This window comes from Epithele typhae (genome assembly GCF_022376455.1).
Source record: "Epithele typhae strain CBS 203.58 chromosome Unknown BXZ73scaffold_46, whole genome shotgun sequence".
Lineage (NCBI taxonomy): Eukaryota > Fungi > Basidiomycota > Agaricomycetes > Polyporales > Epitheliaceae > Epithele > Epithele typhae.
In genome coordinates, this window is record NW_025954237.1 from 289,863 (window position 1) to 310,114 (window position 20,252).

At 60.2% G+C, this 20,252-nt stretch overlaps 7 protein-coding genes across 7 annotated transcripts; 4 read left to right on the forward strand and 3 right to left on the reverse strand.

Moving 5' to 3' along the window:
• Nucleotides 1-203: 203 nt before the first annotated feature.
• On the reverse strand, nucleotides 204-2,724 carry BXZ73DRAFT_51038 (uncharacterized protein; the record flags this gene model as incomplete). The annotated part of the gene is made up of 9 exons (XM_048020547.1): nucleotides 204-801; nucleotides 854-1,117; nucleotides 1,168-1,586; nucleotides 1,652-1,756; nucleotides 1,813-1,978; nucleotides 2,047-2,184; nucleotides 2,260-2,455; nucleotides 2,504-2,624; nucleotides 2,677-2,724. 9 exons carry the CDS (start codon nucleotides 2,722-2,724, stop codon nucleotides 204-206), a joined length of 2,055 nt encoding a protein of 684 aa, XP_047875261.1.
• A 627-nt stretch (nucleotides 2,725-3,351) lies between these two features.
• BXZ73DRAFT_79605 (uncharacterized protein) lies at nucleotides 3,352-9,320 on the forward strand (the record flags this gene model as incomplete). The annotated part of the gene is made up of 15 exons (XM_048023131.1): nucleotides 3,352-3,363; nucleotides 3,408-3,460; nucleotides 3,551-3,736; nucleotides 3,763-3,879; nucleotides 4,232-4,949; nucleotides 5,012-5,125; nucleotides 5,223-5,525; nucleotides 5,580-5,637; nucleotides 5,723-6,506; nucleotides 6,954-7,217; nucleotides 7,282-7,535; nucleotides 7,655-7,925; nucleotides 8,023-8,560; nucleotides 8,845-8,940; nucleotides 9,108-9,320. The coding sequence occupies 15 exons, from the start codon at nucleotides 3,352-3,354 to the stop codon at nucleotides 9,318-9,320; spliced, it is 3,981 nt and encodes a 1,326-aa protein (XP_047875262.1).
• Nucleotides 9,321-10,039: 719 nt separating this feature from the next.
• Nucleotides 10,040-11,288, forward strand: BXZ73DRAFT_103998 (uncharacterized protein; the record flags this gene model as incomplete). Its single annotated transcript, XM_048015773.1, has 5 exons — nucleotides 10,040-10,145; nucleotides 10,206-10,486; nucleotides 10,541-10,634; nucleotides 10,691-11,019; nucleotides 11,070-11,288. 5 exons carry the CDS (start codon nucleotides 10,040-10,042, stop codon nucleotides 11,286-11,288), a joined length of 1,029 nt encoding a protein of 342 aa, XP_047875263.1.
• Nucleotides 11,289-12,599: 1,311 nt separating this feature from the next.
• On the reverse strand, nucleotides 12,600-13,389 carry BXZ73DRAFT_51106 (uncharacterized protein; the record flags this gene model as incomplete). Its single annotated transcript, XM_048020559.1, has 6 exons — nucleotides 12,600-12,693; nucleotides 12,749-12,808; nucleotides 12,869-12,946; nucleotides 13,008-13,201; nucleotides 13,255-13,292; nucleotides 13,350-13,389. The coding sequence occupies 6 exons, from the start codon at nucleotides 13,387-13,389 to the stop codon at nucleotides 12,600-12,602; spliced, it is 504 nt and encodes a 167-aa protein (XP_047875264.1).
• A 385-nt stretch (nucleotides 13,390-13,774) lies between these two features.
• Nucleotides 13,775-14,911, reverse strand: BXZ73DRAFT_51031 (alpha/beta-hydrolase; the record flags this gene model as incomplete). The annotated part of the gene is made up of 7 exons (XM_048020544.1): nucleotides 13,775-13,836; nucleotides 13,893-14,036; nucleotides 14,092-14,115; nucleotides 14,179-14,232; nucleotides 14,280-14,339; nucleotides 14,482-14,637; nucleotides 14,692-14,911. The coding sequence occupies 7 exons, from the start codon at nucleotides 14,909-14,911 to the stop codon at nucleotides 13,775-13,777; spliced, it is 720 nt and encodes a 239-aa protein (XP_047875265.1).
• Nucleotides 14,912-15,707: 796 nt separating this feature from the next.
• On the forward strand, nucleotides 15,708-16,595 carry BXZ73DRAFT_51069 (uncharacterized protein; the record flags this gene model as incomplete). Its single annotated transcript, XM_048020552.1, has 2 exons — nucleotides 15,708-16,156; nucleotides 16,223-16,595. 2 exons carry the CDS (start codon nucleotides 15,708-15,710, stop codon nucleotides 16,593-16,595), a joined length of 822 nt encoding a protein of 273 aa, XP_047875266.1.
• Nucleotides 16,596-19,394: 2,799 nt separating this feature from the next.
• On the forward strand, nucleotides 19,395-20,123 carry BXZ73DRAFT_104002 (uncharacterized protein; the record flags this gene model as incomplete). The annotated part of the gene is made up of 3 exons (XM_048015774.1): nucleotides 19,395-19,424; nucleotides 19,567-19,943; nucleotides 19,999-20,123. Coding segments are annotated over 3 exons (532 nt in total), but the record flags the coding sequence as incomplete, so codon positions are not given.
• Nucleotides 20,124-20,252: the final 129 nt, after the last annotated feature.

The following is a 20,252-nucleotide window of genomic DNA, read 5'->3' on the forward strand; positions in this document are numbered from 1 at the left end:
AAGAGGTCGTGTTCAATGAAACGCGTTGCAAAGCCCAGGACAATGACGGGAGTGTGTTCAGTGGGAGACATCCGTACGACGAAGAACCAGGGGGAGAGAGATGGCAGATGGGCATTGCTTTTATACACGAGCGCGCACACACTGTTGGAGCGCCTCTGACATGGTTGAAGGAGATTCTCTACCTTCTCATAATGACCGCAGATCTAGTCAGGGACGTCGTAAATCGTCCGGATGACATGGTCCGCCTTGCGCCCCGTGTGCCGCACGAAGCCCATGTAGTCCAGCTCATGCAGCGCGCGGACGAACCGCGCCTGCACCTCTACCTTCCACGCCTCCTCCGCCTCCTCACCCACCTCCTCGTCCTCGTCTTCCCCATCGGTCGCGGCAGCGGCCCTCCCCTTCCCCTTGCTGGTCTTCCCGTCGCCGTCGGCCGCCCGTGCGCGCCGGCGGAGGTGCTCGCGCTGGTTCTCCAGCACGAGCGCGAAGCTCTCGAACCAGTCGAACACGTTCACCATCCGCCCCGCCTCGACGTACCGCCGGAACGCGATGCTCGTGTCCGGCACCTCCCATAGCGCCTTCTCCCCCTCGTCTCCATCTTCTCCCGGTGCACCGCCGAACGTGACGACGCCCCCGGGTCGGGCCAGCTGGGCGTGCGCCCGCACGAAGTCGTGCGGGCGCAACAGCGCCGCGACCGTCGCGGCGCGCGGTGCGGGGTTGATGAGCTCGGACGGGAACGGGGCCCCGCCTGTGTACCACACGTCCCAGAGCGCGCGCTCGTCCAGGCGGTGCGCGAGGTGGTCCCTGGAAAGAGGCACACGTCAACGTCGAGTGCATAAGAGTGCTTTGGGCTCACTCAATGTATTCCAGGAGCCACTCGCCCACCTCGGCCGCGAGCGCCTTCGTCTCTGGGTCGGGTGGAGCCATAGGCGCGTCGAAGTCGGGCGGTGCGGACGGGTCGTTGGGCGCAGGGTCGACATTATCCGGGAGGCGGCTGTTGACGCCCACGAGCCAGATGCGAGCATCTCCCTCGTCGTTGCGGAGCTCGACGCTCCGGATATCGTTCCAGAAATTGTGCAGCTCCCCTAGCAGCACACGCAACTTCTCCAAACGCAGCTTCCTGTGGTGGGCGTCAGCAACGTGTGATTCGGACAGGACTCTGGGGCGCACTTTACCGCGACGCAGACGTAGCGCACCTGCGAATCTACGCGCCCCCGCAGTACGTCGCTCAACGCTTCCAACATGCCCAAGCGATTGCCATTTGCTGCGGTTCGGGAAGAGGACTGCGGAGTCTCTCCGAGCGCGACGCGTTCTGCGAGACGCGCGACGGCGAACCCGACCCGGACGCGCCGCGCGATCTGTGCGAAAGCCGCATGCGCACCCGAGACGCGCTCAAGGAGGCCGTTGAAGGTTTCGGGACGCGGAAGCGGGGTACTTTCGTCTTGGGCGGTGGGAGGGAGGAGACGGGTGTGCAGTTCTCCCAAAGTCGACGCGAAGTCCGGGGAGGAGGACAGCGGCTCGACTTGGCGGGCTATGTCTTCATCCGCGAGTACGGTCAACGGTTGGGCAAAGTGCTTCATGTGCGCGAGCTGGAACACTGCGTCAGGCACTCTCTTGAGCCCTACGGAAGGATGCTCACCTGCAGCATTGTGACGAGCGCATCCGGAGACGCGGAGTGTCGCCGAGCAAAGTCGGCGATGTAGTCAAGGGACCCTGGGCCGAGCATGAGAGCAGGCTCGAAGTCGACGTCAAAGAACGTCTGTAGTAGGTTGAGTAACGATGCACGCGAACGGTCCGTCTGTAGGATACACTTACCTTCGATAGCACTTCGTTGATCATCGCCAACCCACCGGGTGCGATAACTTCACGGATTCTCAACAGCGCCAGGGTTGATCTCGGATACATGGTGTGTAGGAACGACGGTGTCGGAGGCGAGGTCATGACTGTGACGAATACCAACGGCAAGTGCGGTACGTGCATACTGTGCAGGGGGTCAGCAGATTCACGATCAGCGTGAGGATACAATGCACCTGCCTACATATGTAGAACACGTCCTTGACCACCTCGGCGTCGAAACGCTCGAATTCGTGGAGGAACGCCGTCAACCGCGGCCGTGGCTGTTGGGCCGCATGCCATGCGACCAGTAGGTTGACGTCGAAGGCAGCGAGGGACGTGGCCTTTCGTTTGCTGGGTCCTGTTACTTATTTTGGGTCGCGTCGGAGAGGACGGGGAGGGCGAACGCAGGAAGTGGAGCGGATCTACTCACCTTCTTGGTCCACGAAACCCGTAACCAGCGCCCTCATCATGTTGATGATGCTACCGCACTCTGCTGGATAAAGATGGACGTGCAGAGCGTGAGCATCCCCGAGTTGGTCTTGTTCGTCGGTGGCGGCTTCTTCATCATCCTCTGGCTTGTCCAGCCGCTTAACGACGTCGGAGAGTATGGACGCGTTCATGCCTACAGAGGTGTGAGTGGGTCCACGATGATATGAGGTCATTTGCATACCAAACAGAGCAATGACTGGAAGCTCGGGATACGGTAGACCAGGGAGCACGTCGGAGTATGCGTGGATAACTTCGTGCGCGACCTCGTCCACCACGGAGGCACTCAACGCCTGCAGAATGGACTTCGAGGCACATGGGTACTATTTTCGTGATAAAGCTTCGCATTCGACTCACTCGGACGTGTTCCAAACATTTGGTCCAGGCCACTTTGTATGCCTTCATACGCAGCGCATCCTGCGCGTCGTCATCTGCATCCTCCGTCGTGCTTGATGCATCATCTGCGGCAATATAGCCCGTCAATAACAGAAGCATCAATTCCAGGCAATCACCGACCTGCGTATCCGGGAGTCAAGTATGCGCAGGTCTCACTAGAAGTCAGCTTCATATGCGTGGGTTCCTTGCCGCCATGGATGCTTGACGGACCTTTGTAGGATCTTGAAGATCATTCATGGTGGTACATCCAATGAGGGCACTCGTTCGTAAGGCCAGAGATGCGGCCGTGTAGCCGTTTTCAGTCAGCGAGAGAGTGTGTGTGCGGTTTTGGGGTGGGGTATAGACTGGTACACACTGAGAGCGACGGGCCTGGACGACTCGACGGACGCGTTCATCACGTGATTGTCCGGTACGCGTCCTGTCTGTGTTTGGTCGTCGATCATGTTGTTCCTCGTCTTCCATGTCCATAAACCAACGTGCACCTTATGGTCCAGATGGACATGAACCTCGTCCTCGTATCCCTCCCAGACCCGTTCCCCATTGGTTGTTTCCAGGTCACCCGAACCCTCCGTTTCCTAGTCACCCGGCGTCGGCATCATGTGCAAATAGTCAAATCCATAGCTGCTTACACCCTCCATGACCTCGCTGGTAAGCTAAGCCATCTACATCCATCGCTGATGTCTTCATACAAGGAACGTGCTCCGTTTTTCGCGACATATCCGAAAACGCGGAACGTCCAGTCAGGGTTCGCTTTCGTACGCGCTGCGGAAACTCGGTAGCTGGATCCGGTCGCAGTGGACCCTCTCATATACCTATACTTACATAGTCCATGCAGTGCAAATGTGCAAACGGACTCACTCCGCTCATGCCAACTTGGCAACGAGTTCCGGTCCTCCCCTCTTCCGACACTCCACCCAGAGAAGGAGGATAGTGAAAGCCGCGCCGGCGGCGGCTCTGCGGCCTCTTATTCGAGACCGCTTCCCGCCCCCGCCAAGACGCATCTGTCCGACGCCTCCCTAACGTCCGCCACCACCTTGCCCTTCTCAGGGGAGAAGAACAACCGCACGGCCGCAAGTTCGCGCACGGCCTCGTCCTAGACCTCCCGGCACTCCTCCACCGACTCCTGGCGGGAACGGAGCGGAGGAACATCGTTCGCGGGAAGCCGTACGTGCAGGAAGCGGAGGCCTCTATCGTTTTGTTACCAGCTGTCAGAAGACACCTGGATCCATGTGAAGCGGAGTGTGTGCAGGCGTGCGCATTTGGGGCTTCAAGGTTACATTCAAGTTGACGTACAGAGCACACAGGTAGTAAATCGCATGCCTACGAGGTTTTGAATACGGGTTCATATACGCTACATGATGAATTGCGGTGTTTAGGACGATCGTTCATGATCACTGGGCGATTACGGCGCGAGTCAGAACCCATGCACACTCCATCCTTTGAAGTGAAGCGCTCACCTGTCCCTCTCCCCGGGGCAAAGCGGCAAGTTCCTCAAGCTTAAGCTTCCTGCTTGCAGTTGCGCTCGCCTCCGCGCACGCCTTTGCCAACAGCGCCAGGGCTTTCCTCTCGTCCAGGTCGCGGAACTCTCCCCACACGGCCGCGTCCACCGCGTCCGAGATATCCTCGACCGCCTTTGCCTGATCCTCGGGGGACACCCACTCGCCCTCGTCGGACAGGCACTCCGCTATCTTCGCCCGCGCGACCGCGAACTCGCCGAGCGCACCGTCTTCGATCGCCCGGCACGCCTCCGCCTCCGCCCCCTCCAAAACGGCGTCGAACTTCGGCGGCTCGGACGCCGCGAGCAATCCTCCGAGCCGGCCTGCGAGCCACGTACGCCAATCCGGCGGGTACGCGACGTCCGCGCTGGCAGCGGGCACGAGCCGCTCCCAGAGCGCGCGCGCGAACCACGCGTGCGCGTGCGTGTCCCCGCAGGCCTCGACGTGCAGCCGGCGCAGCGCGCACGCAGCGACGACGAGACGGACGAGCGTCACTGGGGGGGCGCGGCAGGAGCACAGGATCGTCCGGCGGCGCCCCGTCAAAGGGTCCAGGAACGGCCCGTAGACGTTGGCCGCGTCGTGCACTGGGAGCCACATGGCCCGGTTCGCGTCGCTCGAGCAGCCGCATTTGTCGTACTGCTCGACGGGGATGTGGTGCTTCCAGCAGCGCTCGAACTTGACGAGCCCGATGGGAAGCGGGGGGCCGGCTCGGACGGAGGGGGTGCGTCGGGGGTTTTGGTGTGGGGTAGAGCGACGTGGGCGACGATGTACTCGCGAGGGTGTCCGTGGTTTGGGTCCAGGATGTGGTCCAGCCGGGTGACAATGCAGGAGTAGAGTGGTGCAGGAGACCGAACGTCGTCTACCGAGATCGTGCGGTCGATGAGACTGTTCATGAGTTCGTGGAGCCCCCAGAAGTGCGTTTCACCCTTCTTGCAACCGGAAATCCAAACAGGCAAGACGGGGTCGGATTTGTTAGCAGATAAGATCCACCAGTAGAACGCAGCGTGGTAGCGGAGTCCCTCGCGGAGAGTGTCGAGGAACGTCATGAGAGACCGTAAAAGGATGAGAGCGGTGGTCGGTGTAGGTGGTGAGATGTATGGAAGGAGAGTCGCCCCTATGGTGAGCGAGCAATTGAATGTTTGGAGGTTGGATAGAAAGGGGTCCGTCGAGAATTCGCATGGCGCGGTTGATTTCGTGTGTTCGCCGCGCGCCGAAGAAATTCGAACGTTCGAAGGCGCGGCCCCCGATGATGGCTCAAAGGAATTACACTCGCCATCTCATTCAGAAAAGACCTGGATCCATCTGAAGCGGAATGTACGCAAGCGTGCGCATTTCGGGCTTTAAGGCTACATTCACGTTGACGTACAGAGTACACAGGTAGTATATCGTGCGCAAGCCTACAAGGCTTTGAGTGCGCGCGGCGAAGGTCATAGAACACGTGCACGCTATGGATCGCGGCATTTAACATGGCGGAAGCACTGCGTTCACTGGGCGATTACGACGCGAGTCAGAACCAATGCGCACCCCATCCTTTGAAGTGAAGCACTCACCTGTCCCTCTCCGGGCAAAGCGGCAAGCTCCTTCCTGCGCGCGATGTTCGCCTGGAGACGACGTTCCGCCTCCGCGTTCGCCAACGCCATCAATGGGTCTTTCCTCTCGCTCAAGTCGCGAAAGTCCCCCCACACGGCCGCGTCCACCGCATCCGAGATATCCTCGACCGTCTTTGCTTGATCCTCGGGGGAGACCCACTCGCCCTCAGGGGAAAGGCACTCCGCTATCTTCGCCCGCGCGGCCGCGAACGCGGCGAGCGCGCCGTCTTCGATCGCCCGACACGCCTCCGCCTCCGCCCCTCCAGAACGTCGTCGAACTTCGGCGGCTCGGGCGATCCTGCGATCCTGCCTGCGAGGCGGCTGCGCCAGTCCGACGGGTGCACGACGTCCGCGCTGCCGGCGGGCACGAGCCGCTCCCAGAGCGCACGCGCGAACCACGCGTGCGCGTGCGTGTCCCCGCAGGCCTCGACGTGCAGCCGGCGCAGCGCGCACGCGGCGACGACGAGACGGACGAGCGGCAGAGGGGCGCCGTAGGAGCGCAGGACCGTCCGGCGGCGCCCCGTCACCGGGTTCATCGATGGCCCGTAGACGTTGGCGGCGTCGTGCGCTCGACCCAGGACGTTCCGGGACCTGTTTTTCGAGACGCCGCATTTGTCGTACTCCTCGACGGGGATGTGGCCCTCCCAGCAGCGCTCGAGCTTGACGAGCCCGATGTGGCGCGGGGTGGCCGGTTCGGAGGGAGGGGGTGCGTCGGGGGTGTTGGAGTGGGGTAGAGCGACGCGGGCGACGATGTACTCGCGAGGTCTCCGTCGTGTGGGTCCAGGATGTGGTCCAGCTGTGTGATGATGCAGGAGTAGAGTGGCTCAGGGGACCGGACGTCGTCTACTGAGATCGTGTGGTCGATAAGCCCGTTCATGAGTTCGTGGAGCCGCCAGAAGAGCGTATTATAAATGTTCTTGCACCCGGAAAGCAAAACAGGCAAGACGGGACCGGATTTGTTACTAGCAGATAGGATCCAGCGGAGAATGTCGAGGAACGTCATGAGAGACCGTAAAGGATGAGAGCGGGGTGTCGCCCCTATGGTAAGCGAGGGTAGAAAGAGGCCTGTCGAGAACTTGTATGATTCAGTGGTGACTAGGTGACGGTCTGATGTCACTGTCACTCACGACATTTCCCTCGAATTCGCCCCAAGCACGCTTTGCGGACATAATCCACCAGGGATGATCTATCCGGCGGAACTGTTCTCGATCGCGTTTTCCCTCTCTTGCCGGCGATTCATCGATGTTGCGTTTAAATCCCCGGGAACTGTCAGCCTGATTCGGGCCTGGGTTATGTGGGTCACCGCGAGTCTCCGAGTACACTCGTTACCTTCATTACAAGTCAAGACAGATGACCTGCGTCCAACCATCTGGGAGGTCAGGAAACGGGAGGAGGCAAACGCGATCGAGCGCCGAGGGTGCGGGGGGCGCGCACTGGCGCGCAGCGGGCGCCGCAGCCGCGTTACATAATGCAGACTGCAGACTGCAGACTGCGCCATCCCGCACGGCGCACGTCTCTCGCCTCCTCTCACCTTGGCGCGGGCCCACCCGCTCTGAACGGACCACGGTCGGCAGACCGTGCCATTGGCAGCGTACCAGCGCTGCAGGGCGCACTGCGGTCGACCCGCATCCACACCGTCCCGGCGCCTCTCAACACCTCGCCGCACGCAATCCGCTGAGCTCGAGCTCCAACGACCATCGCCGCCCCGATGCACATCTCTTTGGTCGTCCCACCCGTGAGTTTCTGCGCTTTGCTCTCCGCGCGCGCGCGCTCCAACAGCACCTCGCCCGGTCTCCAGATCGCTTTGACTGACTGCGCGCCACAACGCGCCGGCGTACCCGCACCTCTCAACAGGCTCGCCCAACATACACCGCCGTCCCGTTCATGCACGCCTCTTTGGCGGTCCCCTCCGCCCTCCACGCATATACCCACTCAACCACACTTGCTCGCCCGATCTCCAGTCCCCATTTACGCTCTGTCAACGAACACCCACCATCGGCCACACGCACCAAGAGATCCGGCGTCCGACGTACCGTGGCTCCCTCCGCATCGCTACGCCCAATGCCCGTCATCTTGTAAAGGCCGGGAGCGGCGGTAGACGACAGAGTTTCGCAGCCACTCCCTCGTACGTGCTTCCGCTGCGCCCGTCCCTCGTGCTGTCCACACCTCCTACCGCCGGTGAAGCCCCTTCTCCAGCCGTTCCCTCGCCCCTTTTGCGACAGAAATCAAACATATCGTGTTCTCGCCCCGCACGTGGATCCCACTTCATCGGACATCGGATCAGCACTCGGCCACCCACACTCACCGGATGGTCTGTACGCGTCGACGAGCAACACGACCGCGGGCGTCTTGCGCCGGGGCGAGCTGCCGTCCCCCCTACCATTGTACCGCGCCCGTTCCTGCCCGCTCCTACAACACGTCGTTCGCGCCTGGCATCGCCACGACAAAACAGACCTCGCTGACTTACACAGGAACAGGCCCGCCCGCCCGCCCGCACCTGATTTCGCCGGCTTTGCAGTAACCACGCCCCCGGCTGACTTCATTCCATCATCCATCGGTATCGACGCTGCCCACCTTCTCGCCGCCCTGCTCGACATCCGTCCGTTCAAGTCACCGTTCCCCTCTCCCAATTCTCACACCTTCCGTGCCCCTTCATTGTACAGTCATCCCCCTCATAACCCATACCCCCCTCAACGCATACTCACACGCAACGCGTGGCTCGAGGCCCTCCGGAGTTGGCGCAGTGGGCATAACACATACGTATCCCGCATAACGCACAACGCATAGGTTGGCTGGGGGTCCATAACACATACTGGGCACTCCCCGAGGGGTATGGGTTATGAGGGAGATGACTGTACCACGTCTGTGCCTACCGGCGTCCGCTCTCCGCGCTAACCGTGCCCTGTCACCCCCAGTGGAAACCGCCATTGGCGGGCCTTGTTCGCACAAGAACGCGCCAGATGAATGTGGCCGCTTCTGCGCCGTGTCCGAGGCGGGGGCCCGGACTTCCCTAGCCCACGACCACACGTTCACATCCCGTGCAGGCGGGGAATGCGCAGAATACGCGCGCGCTCCACGGGTCCCAGAGAGAACATTCGTTCTCGCAGAACACCACCCGCGGTAGTCGACATTTCGATGCAGTGAGTCTGATCGTGGCCGCGCACTGCAAGCGTACCGGGCTAACGGCAAGTTCGATCCTGTGCTGCCAGGACCACACGCGCCCACTTGATGGTACCGGATGCACGCGCGCCCGTCGACGCCGAACGATGCTCGCAATCGCCGCCAAACCTCGCCCGTTCGACTCGAGCCACTCGCTGGGCGCTTGCGTACGCCCGGGCGACGGCCGTCACCCGGCACGACAGAGCACACCGCGGGGGTCTTCTGGGCCGGTGCGGGGCAGGACAGTACCGACGGGTTTGCTCACACTGTCATTGGTACCTACGGACACGACTCGGACGGCGATTCCCTGCCCGACTTGTACACCCCCGAGTCCGTGTCTGATACAACAGACTCCGATTAGGCACGCAACTACGTACATTAGCAGGGTCTAGGTAGTACGGCTATGTACAAATGGAGCGCGCAAGTACCGTTTCTGCGTGTGGATCCGCGACTCAAGTTTCAACGTCAACCCGCGGTTGAGCCGTGTCGGCCCGGGATTTTGGCCGGCCCGATCTGGTGCCTCACTGAGCCGGACCCACTAAGACTCCGAACCACACAGCTCGTGACGCGACGGATAATCGCGGACTCTCGAGTCTCATGCGGGCTTAAAGTTAACGTTAGGACCTGGCTACACGCGCACAGGCGACCGGCGCTTGTATAAGCACATGGGTGTTTGGTCAACCTCGTCTGATCGTACTCCTGCTTCACGGCTGCGTCATAAAACAAAAATCTTTGTGTCGTTCCCAGCGCTAATGGAAGACGATGGTTCTTCGCGGCTCCAGCGGCTCGGACCCTGACCCTATTGGATCATTTCTGGCTCGCTCGGAGCTGCCCGGGACCGAGCCGAGCCGAGCCGGAGCCGAGTTGCAACCCCAACGATGACAGCGGTGTTGATTATGTCCGAACGTTCACAGATGCGGGAGACGGCTCCTGTGGATCGCGACCACAAGACTGTGCATGTGCGAGGGCACAAGACTCCGCGAGGGCGAGTACTTAAGCCTTGTCTCTGGATTCCTGTTCATTCATCCTTCTGCATTCGCAGGAAGACGTCGTCGCGCGATACCTTCCTCATCGACCAGCATGGCTCCCGTTCCCGGCGTATACTACGGCCCCGACGAAGACGAGGACACTATCAATCTCGAGCGGTTCTTCCTCGCCAGCGACCTAGTGTGTGGCGTCGGTTATGGTTTGTCACTTCCAATCCGCTGGTAGTTTCTTGTCTACTAGTTCTGACAGGCTGCTGCAGGTATTCAGCTATTCATCTGGTCCTCGTGCACTATGTACCTCCGGAAGCACCGATATCGCGGGAGGAAGACGATGTTTCTCCTCGGCTACCTTGTGCTCCTCTTCGCGATCGACACGATTTTCGTGATCGATCAGGCGCGCACCGTCCAGGTCATCTACGTCGAGAACAGGAACTACCCCGGCGGCCCATGGCAGTACTTCCTCGACACTCAGTACCTCGCGGTCAACGTTATCTTCTACGCTACCTTCTTTATTATGACGTTCATGTGCGACGTCATCGTTGTGAGTATTCTGAAGGCTGTTGCATGCGGAGATGTCGCTTATAACCAATCCCAGCTGTGGCGTTGCTGGATCATTTGGACGTCGTCAGGGCGTATGCAAGCATATGCGGTCACGTTCTTGCCCTGCATTATGCTTGTCGCGTCCTTTGGTGCGCCTCGCCCGCTTCCTACCGCGGCATCTCTACTTACAGCCCCACCCATGCAGTCATGGGCACGCTCTGGACGTTGCAGTCGAGCCACCCCGGCCTCTCGCTATACAGCAAGACGCCACTGGCATACGGCACCGCATACTACACCATCTCGCTCAGCACGAACGTCATCCTCACCGCGCTCATCACCGGTCGCCTGCTCGCACTCCGCCGGACGCACCTCGCCCACCTCCCGCCACAGCACGCCCACCCGTACCTTTCGCTCGCGACGGTCGTGGTCGAGTCCGCGGCGCTCTACTCCGCGTTCGCGATTGCGTTCCTTGTTTCGTACGCGCTCGACTCGCCGGTCAACCAGGTCTGGCTCGGAGCCGCGTCCGCCGCTCAGGTGCGTCGACCGCGACGACCGCTCTTGTTCGAGCACTGACAGCTGGGCAGCAAATCGCGACGTGCCTCATCATCTATCGTGTCGCGGACGGGACGGCGTGGACAAAGGAGAAGATGGAGACACAGACACAGTCCACGTTCCAGGCAGGAGATGTGGCTCGCGCCAAACCGGAAGCTACGCCGTCCGACCCCGGCGTGTTCTCGACTGGGATAATCGCCGTGTCTGTCGGCGATGACTTCCTCGCTGAGTCGAAGGTGGAGTATTCGTAGCGCAGCTTTCGATGTCCTTGTGTGTTGTATCGTACGGCTTGTTGTTCTATAATCAGTGCATCTTGTACCTTCAAGCTGTTAGACCTTGTCTTCCCCTCCGGCGTGCCTGCGGTCGCCCACCTCTCCTCCCCCGCTCCGCGAGACCGCGACCTGTTCGCTCTATTGTACCGAGTGCATGACGCCGCTGGGCCCCACCCCGAGCGGCCAGTAGATTGGATTGGATCTATCGACTTGTAGTACTGTCGGGCAACCCCCTAGTCCATACGGGCGAATGATAAACAGGGAACAAGCAAACAAACAGACTTTATCTGGCTGGCGGGTACTGCCTAGAGATGATGCTATTCGGAAAGGTCCATTTCTTTTCCTTCGTGTCGAATGCACAGTCAAGTTGAGGGGTTACTACTTGCGGAAGCAGTGATCGTCTTGCAATGGGCGCCCGGGGACTTCGGACTCGAGGCAGTGATCGAGCGCCCGTGTGATGACGTACTCCGACAACGTGGGCACGTTGCTCTGCGTAAGTTCTCACCGCGCACGCACTGATGGATGCACATATGGCCCTTTCCCCTGGCGGCTGGGAGCGCTGCACCGCTGCCCGAATTCCCATATGGACACCACGCGTATATGCCTCCTCAGTCACACTTTCACTCCTGGTCCAACACCTTTTCTTCCCGCGTCGCACTCGGCATCCGTTGATTGCGTACCAGCTTGGCAACCGCGGCGCGTTCAAGACGCTCTAGTTCAGTCCAGGTGGAACCTTGAGGCGCCCTCCACTTTCACTCTCAGGCCGCATCCGTTCAGAGCCCCAGGAGAGCGAGGACAGCATGGCGGGTCTGTTTTTGAGACAGTTTTGGGCCTTGTTTTGGTATCGTAATGTCCAAACACCCCTGTCGGAGAATAATGAACAGTTGAGAGAGGCTAGTCGAGACCTTGTATGACGTGGTTGATCCGTGCGTTCGTCACACACCGAAGGACGACCCCCGATACATCCTAAACCTCGTGTTAAGTCCCAAGTGTCGTGAAAAGTCATCATGCCACGAAAGCAGGCGGTATACGTGATAGGAGCGATGCCTCCCAGAAAATGCGGAAGGCTTGCTGGTACGCAGACGTGTCTTCAGCCTGACTTGTTACTCCGGTCTGCCCTCACCCAGACAAAGCAGATGACCTGCCTCGACTGCATGCCGACATGGGAGGTCAGAAACCGTGCATTAAGAATCCCTTATTGATACAAACAAATAGATCACTACACCGTCCTATACAACAACCAACAGTCCGTATCGTTCGTGAGAGATGACAGCGTCTTGGGACTCGGGCCTACGCGACGAGACCTCCGCTGAACCCGTCTCCTCGTCGTGAGGCAGAGATGCCGCGAAGCAGGGTCACGAAGAGAGCCAAGGTGATGAAAATCCTGTGCGAACTTATGAGAACACTCTTGTAGGGGAAGAAACCGCTTCACAACGTACCAGATAATCCACGCGAAGCCTTCAAGTGCATTGAGCTGGCCGCAGTAAACAAAGTGGACACTGGACGGATGACCATCGGGTGAGCCGCTTGACGAGGGCTCATGAGCTAGGGATACGCACCTGCAGTTCAGCCCTCCACCGAGAGCGGCCGTGATCGACGCCGCGCCAGCAGTCCAAAATATCCATGCAAACGTGAGGCTGGGCGATTGGAGGGCATTTTAGGACCCGGCTGATACATAACAAAGTGGAGAGTACGCACAAGACGGCGTGGCTGAGAACGCTGGTGAGGGCGCTGCCGGTGGGCGAGTGGAAGAAGAGCGCAAAGTAGAAGAGAGAGAAGAAGACGGTCCAAGAAGAGGTAAACAGCAGGAAGCGCGCCCCGTTGCGGACGGCAAGGGATAAAAAGTCGTGGCGCAGGTTGAAGCGACTGACGAGCCAGGCGGCGATCGCGAGCTGCCACACACGCCATTGAGCAACGCTCCGCAGAATGTGACGGAGGGACTCACCTCGATGATGCTGAAGAGGATGATGAAGCCGAAGATGACTGCGTAGGGGATGCGTGGTTAGAATGGGAGGGGCGACGAGGGCACGGCGCACGGACCTGGATGTCCTCTGGTGATGTGCTTGTTGTAGTCGACCATGGTGTGTGGGAGGTGGGTATGGGCGTCGTGGGCGTCGTGAAGCGGATTAGCACGGGGGACGGGAAGTCGGGGAGGGGCAGGTGGGGGCGGTGGGAGCGCAGTGGGTCGGGTTATGTACCCCGACGCGTGGACGACAGAACGGCGGGGGTGTGGCTGCGGGGAGCCCAGCCTGACTGAGCGCCGGCACGAGGCGTGACGTCATCTCGTCGTGGGCCGTCGTTCGATCACCGTGGTTTTGGCGGGTGTTGCTATGAGTCGGAATGCACAAAAGGCGGGAGGACAGACATGCTAACAACACGTTCTACAGGCGTTCTCCCACGGCTATTCATACAATTCGAAGCGAATAATAGGCCATTCCTGTTTGCTGTTTCCCCCTAGTACCACATCACCTGCAGAAGTGCTCAAACCAATTGACAATGGATCGCGCGCTCTCCTCCTTCGCCCATCCTGGAACAAGATCAGTATGTACGTGTGCTGGTTTCGATGATAGCCAATGTGCTTACTCTGGACCGGAATTTTCGGATCGCCGCGCAGCGCGAAACCGTGCTGAACCGATCCGAAGACCTGGATGAAGTACGTTGCCCTGGTCTCGACCAGAATGTCTTCGGCCTTGCGCCGCGCTTCGAGACCGAATGTGTGGTCGATTTCTGTGTCTGGTGAGTCCTCGTGCATCAAGAATCAGATGGTTGCCTGCATACTTACCGGCGCAAGACATAAGCAGCGGCTCTGGATAAATAATAGGGATGACGTCAGTGGCATGCAGACAACCGATTAGACGCCAGCGCTCACTCCGAATGTTTCGGAAGTGGTCCTCGTTCAAGAACGCCGGGTGGGCAAACGCGCCTGTCGCGGCCGTGAGCTTATTCTTGCAGAATGCCGCACGTCCATACCTGCCACGAGCCAATCCTGTGCAAGGTGCTCCATGACGTACGGCGCTCCAAAGCAATATCCTAGTTCCAGGATCAGTCATCGTGATATGCAGTCACTCGCTCACAATATTCTCACCCACACAAAAGTATTTCGTTTGGCTATCGCCTGCATGTATAGCGCGTGAATCTCAAAGGAAAACAGCAACTAGGGCCCCATATGCACCGAAGTCCTTGCGAACCGCTTCAACCCAGGGTCCAATGAGCGCCTGAGCACGATCTTGCTTCGGCTTCACCCATTTCATGAAATCAAATACTTCTTCACCGGAGTGAAGGATCATCGAATCGCGTTCAAAGTAGTCTAGGCCAACGACCAGATAACCTAAAATGACGATAACAAAACGTCGTTCAATCTTCAATCGCGAGCCCAGCTCACCTTGGTCAGCCCAGAAGTCCATGATGAGCTGAGAGTTGAGATACAGGGGACTGTATACGTCCGCAAAGAACAAGACAATCTTCTTGTTGCTCCCATCGGCCGGCCGGGCAATGTATGTCTCGACTCCAGCCACAATCTCGACTTTTCCTCGGGCCTCGCCGACGTGGTGCACTGTCTGCCTGCAGCATTCCCCCGGCGGGCCAGCTAAAACAGCTGACATGACGTCTCGTCTGAAGTGGTGTCGGAAGGGATGAAGCCGAGAATGCGGATGGTGGGATTGGCCTCCATTGACAAGCCAGCTTATAAACGTCTGCAACAAGGTTTAGCTGATCCGCTTCCACGGTGTCCAGTGTGATTCAGTCACTTTGCACTCGTTCACAGGCTCTCTACGGCGAAACCCAGCCTCGGGATGTATTTCCCAAGCCCGAGAGAGAACCAGTCTCCCCTAGGCAGACCCTCCACCTTCGGAGTGGAGAGGACAAAATGACGAGGGCGCATGACGCACTATTTTGGGATGCCAAGGAACAGTCTAGCAGCGCTCTCATCGGCAGATGCACCGCGCTGGGGCGGGAGCATCACGAGCGACGACCGCGTCAGAGACGGATGATTGAACCGGTGTGCGATTCTAGTCGAGGAAAGGCCTGCTGACCGAAAGGCCCGAGTAATTCTGCGTCACAAGCTACATAAGTACGCGGAAGTCGGACGACGTAATGGAACGTACTGCGAGCGGAAGCTGTCCGAGACAGCGAGCGAAGATGGTTCCACATGACCGTCGCACGTTTGATGGTGCTGTGTCGTTACCGCAACCACTGCGCTCGGTTTGCGGGGAACAGACTCCAAATGGACGGAGGCCAACAAATCAGACCACTGCCACGGGGAAAGTCGGGTCAGGACACGATCACGTGAACGCGTCCCACCTCTCACTGCCCGCTATTTACGTTTTTTGACGCGGATACATATGCTCCCCGAGTACCCGGCCAAGCTGGCACACCCCTCCCCCTTCCCGGTCTCCGACCATGGCTGGCCCCTCATCTCTTCTCCTCCTCTCCCCAGTCGGAAGCCCTACCGACTCCGACTCCGACGCCGACGATGACGGTCTCGAGTTCACCGCCGTCGACTCCTTCCACGGAGTCCAGTCGCAGGACGGCTCGCGGTATTCCGTCGACCTCTCCGCGCTCATACACCACGGCACGACCCGCATCTTCCGCGGAACCCTCTCTGCCGACGGCATCCCCTACACCGAGGTCGTTTGCAAGGTTGGCACAGGCCCTCGGCTCGTTGAACGGATACGCCACGAAGCCAGGCTGTACCGCACCAAGCTCGCACCTCTCCAGGGCCGCTTCGTCCCACGATGCTTCGGGCTCTTTGAGGGTGTGGTGGAGGGCGTCGAGACGTCGTGTCTCGTGCTCAGCTACGAAGGCGAGCCGACACAGCACTCGCTTCACACCACAGGGATCGACTTCAGGTACGTCCTCGGCACGTTCCTTCTCCACCGAGTCTCATCAACCCCGTGGGGTGCATCCGTCGGCAGGAGGAAGGCCGTGTCGGCACTGCAAGCGCTGCACAAGGTCGGCGTCGCGCATGGGGACTTCAACGAGCGCAGCATCGTCCTGCGTCCGACCAGCTGCCCTGTCCTCGTCGGCTTCGGCGGCGCGGTCGAGCACTGCTGCAACCTCGGGCACCCGATCAAGTTCTACGAACCCCAGCCGCAATGCGACGACGTCGCGTGCGACGAGCTGTACTGGGCGTGCGTCATGTCTGCCGTCTGGCTTCCCGGTGTGTGCTTTCATTCTCTCCTCCGCGTACGAGACTTCATGGCAGTCCCTGCCTCTCCTTCCTCCCGTAGCCACCGTGGAGTTCTTGAATTGCCATGTCCCCATCCGCTGTGCGCTCGAGGGTTGTGACTCCCTGATGGCATGCGCGCCGAAGGGCACGGATCCGGACCTCGCTCGTATGCACGCCGAGATGACCCGCGAGGACCTCCTCGAGTGGATCGAGGAGCGCGAGCTCTACGACGGCCAGCCATTACCCATCAAGCTCAAGGACTAAGGCCCACCCTCCCACGGCCCGCTCCGCTCCGCAACACGCTCCTCATCACCCTGCTTTCCGACGCTGTCCATACTTCGCCCTTCTCCACCTCTCCTCTCCTCGTCTCGTCGGCAACCCTCCGCATCGCCCCGCATAGCTTTTGCAACTGTTTATTGCCTCTGCTCTCGTCGCACCTTCTCTCGTCGCTCCCTCTCCCATGTTGTCTCCCCCTGGCCTCCTTCCTGGACGCAAAAGTACGCTATCGTATAATTCTGTCGCATACCCCGCCTGCCACCGTGCCACCCCCACTCGTTTGTAGAGCCTCTGTTGTACACGGAGCTCGTGTAGTGACTAATCTATTCCCGGGCGCGAGCGCCGCGTCCGGCGTGGTTGTCCCCGACCGTTTCGCTCGGTCCGACGTCTTCGGGCGTGCCAAGAGCACTGTCCATTGGTGCCATTCGCATATTCAGCCTTACGGGCGTCGATTTGCAAGTACTGTTGGCGCGACTCGATCCTGGAACCACGCCTAAGTTTGGCCCAGGTTCTGCGAACGTTTACCAGCATGACGCTATCCTCGTTCTTCGTGCGTATGGTAGTAATAGCACGTAAGCGCAACGAGTCGGCCAGACCGTCGTTGTCGCTCATGTGGACGCGAGACCATATGCACATCTCGATGGCAGACAGCACGTGGGCAGAAGCCTATATCTCGTTCTCTGGCGCGGGGACGACGACAGGCGTCGAAGAGGACGCTGTGGGCGAAGACGGTGAGCTGCGCACGGGGCAGGCGATGGAGATCCGGTGGTTCTGCTGCCACGAGGCTACGATGTCAGTGAGCCCATCGGGGGTCAGCAGGAGACGCACTGGAGAGTCGCTGCGGCGAGGACGTCGGAGCTCGCAAGTACATTATCACGCTCTCCGAATTCAGCCGGGCGCGAGCACAATTCCAGCAGTCAACCGCCTTGGTGTTTTGACTCGAACGGCCGGGAGCTGTCGATATGAGCTTTCCAGGCGCGGGCAAGTTTTGACTGGTCTCGTCCCCAGCCGCTCTGTACCGCCTGGAAAAGCATGATGCGGTGCGGTACAGGGTAGTCTCCCCTAGACAGCCCGTATTCTGTGGGTAAGGACAGGGTGGCTGGGGACGAAACCAGTTGTGACCTGCCACAGCGCTCGGGAGCGCTCTTGGCTGCGGCCCGAACATCCGGCTCATAGAGCCCGGTATGAAAATCACTCTCGCGATGATGTTTAAAATATGCCCGGATTAAAGAGGAGTGAAACCCACTAGAGAGCTGTGTAGTCCACGATCGAGGTTTCATGTTTGTGTGCGCAGAGAGGGGTCAGCCTGTTGAACAACGAATGACATAAGAGCAGCCGATCGCGGATTGCAAATGCCGTTGGGTGCGACTTGTGCAGCGTGCTGCCTCCGATCCCGACAAACACGGATGTTACGGTACGACTGACGCCTTCAGATGTTGAAATCCGTGCGCGGGTCACAAGCAAGTAAGTACCGTACCGCTTTGAATGAGACCACAGCTATGCCCAGGCCAAACGACGTCATCTTGGCGGGATGCCATCATCCTGCGGCGGGCGCGGAACGCCGTAGGCCGTCGGAGTGGGCATTTCCTGAGCGCGCGCGCGGGCCGCGCGCGACCGCTCGCCTTCCGCCTTCTGCAGCCCGGTGCCAAGAGGCAGTATGCGATAACGTATGGGCGGATGTGCGATGCACGGTCGCAAGTGTGCGAGCGCGAGCGCGATGCGGGCGCGAGTCCAGAAGCCGGGGCGGCAACGGGGGCTGGAGCTCCAAGTTCGCGAGGCATCAAAAGTAAGCAGGACGGGACGACAGAGGCTAAACCGCTGCGCAACTTGCTTCTCCCCATCACTCGCCCCGTCTCACGACTCCTTCTCCACCTGTACTTTTCACGCCTTCCGCTTCTACGTCCGCGACGCTGTATTCTCCTTCCCGCCGATCGGATACCCACCCGACACCCCTAGAACGCGCATACACCTGCGGAAGAATCGAGAGCGGGCGCAGCCAATCCCGGTGAGATCCGCAGTCAAGTATGGCCCCTGGCTTCTCTCCAAGCTCGTCAAACCGTCCGCCCACTCCCGCCATTCGAGCGCGCAGTCGTCGCCCCAGTCTCCGAGCCGAAACCCCTCAATCAGCGTCAGCTCCGTAGGCTCTGCCAAGAGCAGCGTCGAGAGACAAAACGAAAGGCCGCGACCACAGCTCACCTACGACTCCGACTCCGGCCTCGACGTCACGGTCGTACCCCCCTCGCCAAGCCCAGACAGCAACGTCGTGCCCCTTCCCGTACCATCCTCACCCGCACTCCCTCGCCGCGAACTCGCACCGGACGGAGGGACGGACAGCGCGCGTAAGCGTATCCAATCAATGCCCTCCGCTTCTAGACCGTCACCTCCTTCACGCACGCTGCCGACTTCACCCACGTCCGACGACGGCCTCCCAACTCCTACTCCATCCTCCACGTTCGTACACCCCCTACCCCCACACTCTTTCAACATTCCTCGCCGCCATCCGACGAGATGCGGCCTGACGGGAAACGCGGAGTCCATCCTCGCTCGGCGACCGTGGTAGAGAGCAGCGTCAATGCACTGCAGCCCCCAAGGAATTGCGTCATGCGTCCTCGAACAAGTCCCTTCGCAGTAAGCTCTCCATCATGCTGCCCTCGCGCGATCCGCCGCCCCCGGTACCCCCTCCGCCCGTCATCCGCCACGAACGCACGACTTCCGCCCCCTCTCCGCCCACATCTTCGACGGCCACGCGCTCGTTGAGTCGCCCACCGGCCTCCACCACGAGCTCCCTTCCATCAAACAAACCCTTCCCCCAAGTTCGACCACCCCTCTTTCGGTCCCACCCTCCTCGTCCCAGACAAGTCGGACACCGTCTCTGTCCACTCGACCGGCAGCGCAACCTCCAAGCGTAATCCTTGGCGCCGACCCACTTCCCCTGCGGACGGCACCCCTCGCTCATCGACGTTCTCGAGCAAGCCCCCTGGGCTCGGCAAATCCCCTCCCCGCAAGAACACCGCCAGCGGCGGCCTCGCCTCCGCCCTCGCTGCTTCTGGGCTCGCGATGGCGAACCCGGCCATGATGTTCCCGCCCACACTCGCCCCGCGGAAACGACGTCGAGCCACGGACGCACGTCTTTCGACCGCAAGCCTCGCTCCCGCTCCCGCGGGCCGTCCTATGAACGGCGCCGCCAGCTTGTCAGACCGCGACTCGTACCGCTCCCTGAGCGACAGCGGGAGCTCGGGACGACAGCGACGACCTGCTCCTCGATCCCGAAGACATTCCCGTGACTGGCTTTGCGGTGGCGAGCAACAAGCGCAACCAGGACTTCCATGAGCTTTTCCCGACCGTGCCCGAGGGCGACTACCTCATTGAAGGTGAGCGCATCCGTCCCCCCTCTGCGGTGTCCCCTGCCAAGTGTCCCCCGATAGACTACGGCTGTGCGCTTCAGCGTGAAATTCTCATCCAAGGCAGGCTGTATATATCAGAGAACCATGTCTGCTTCC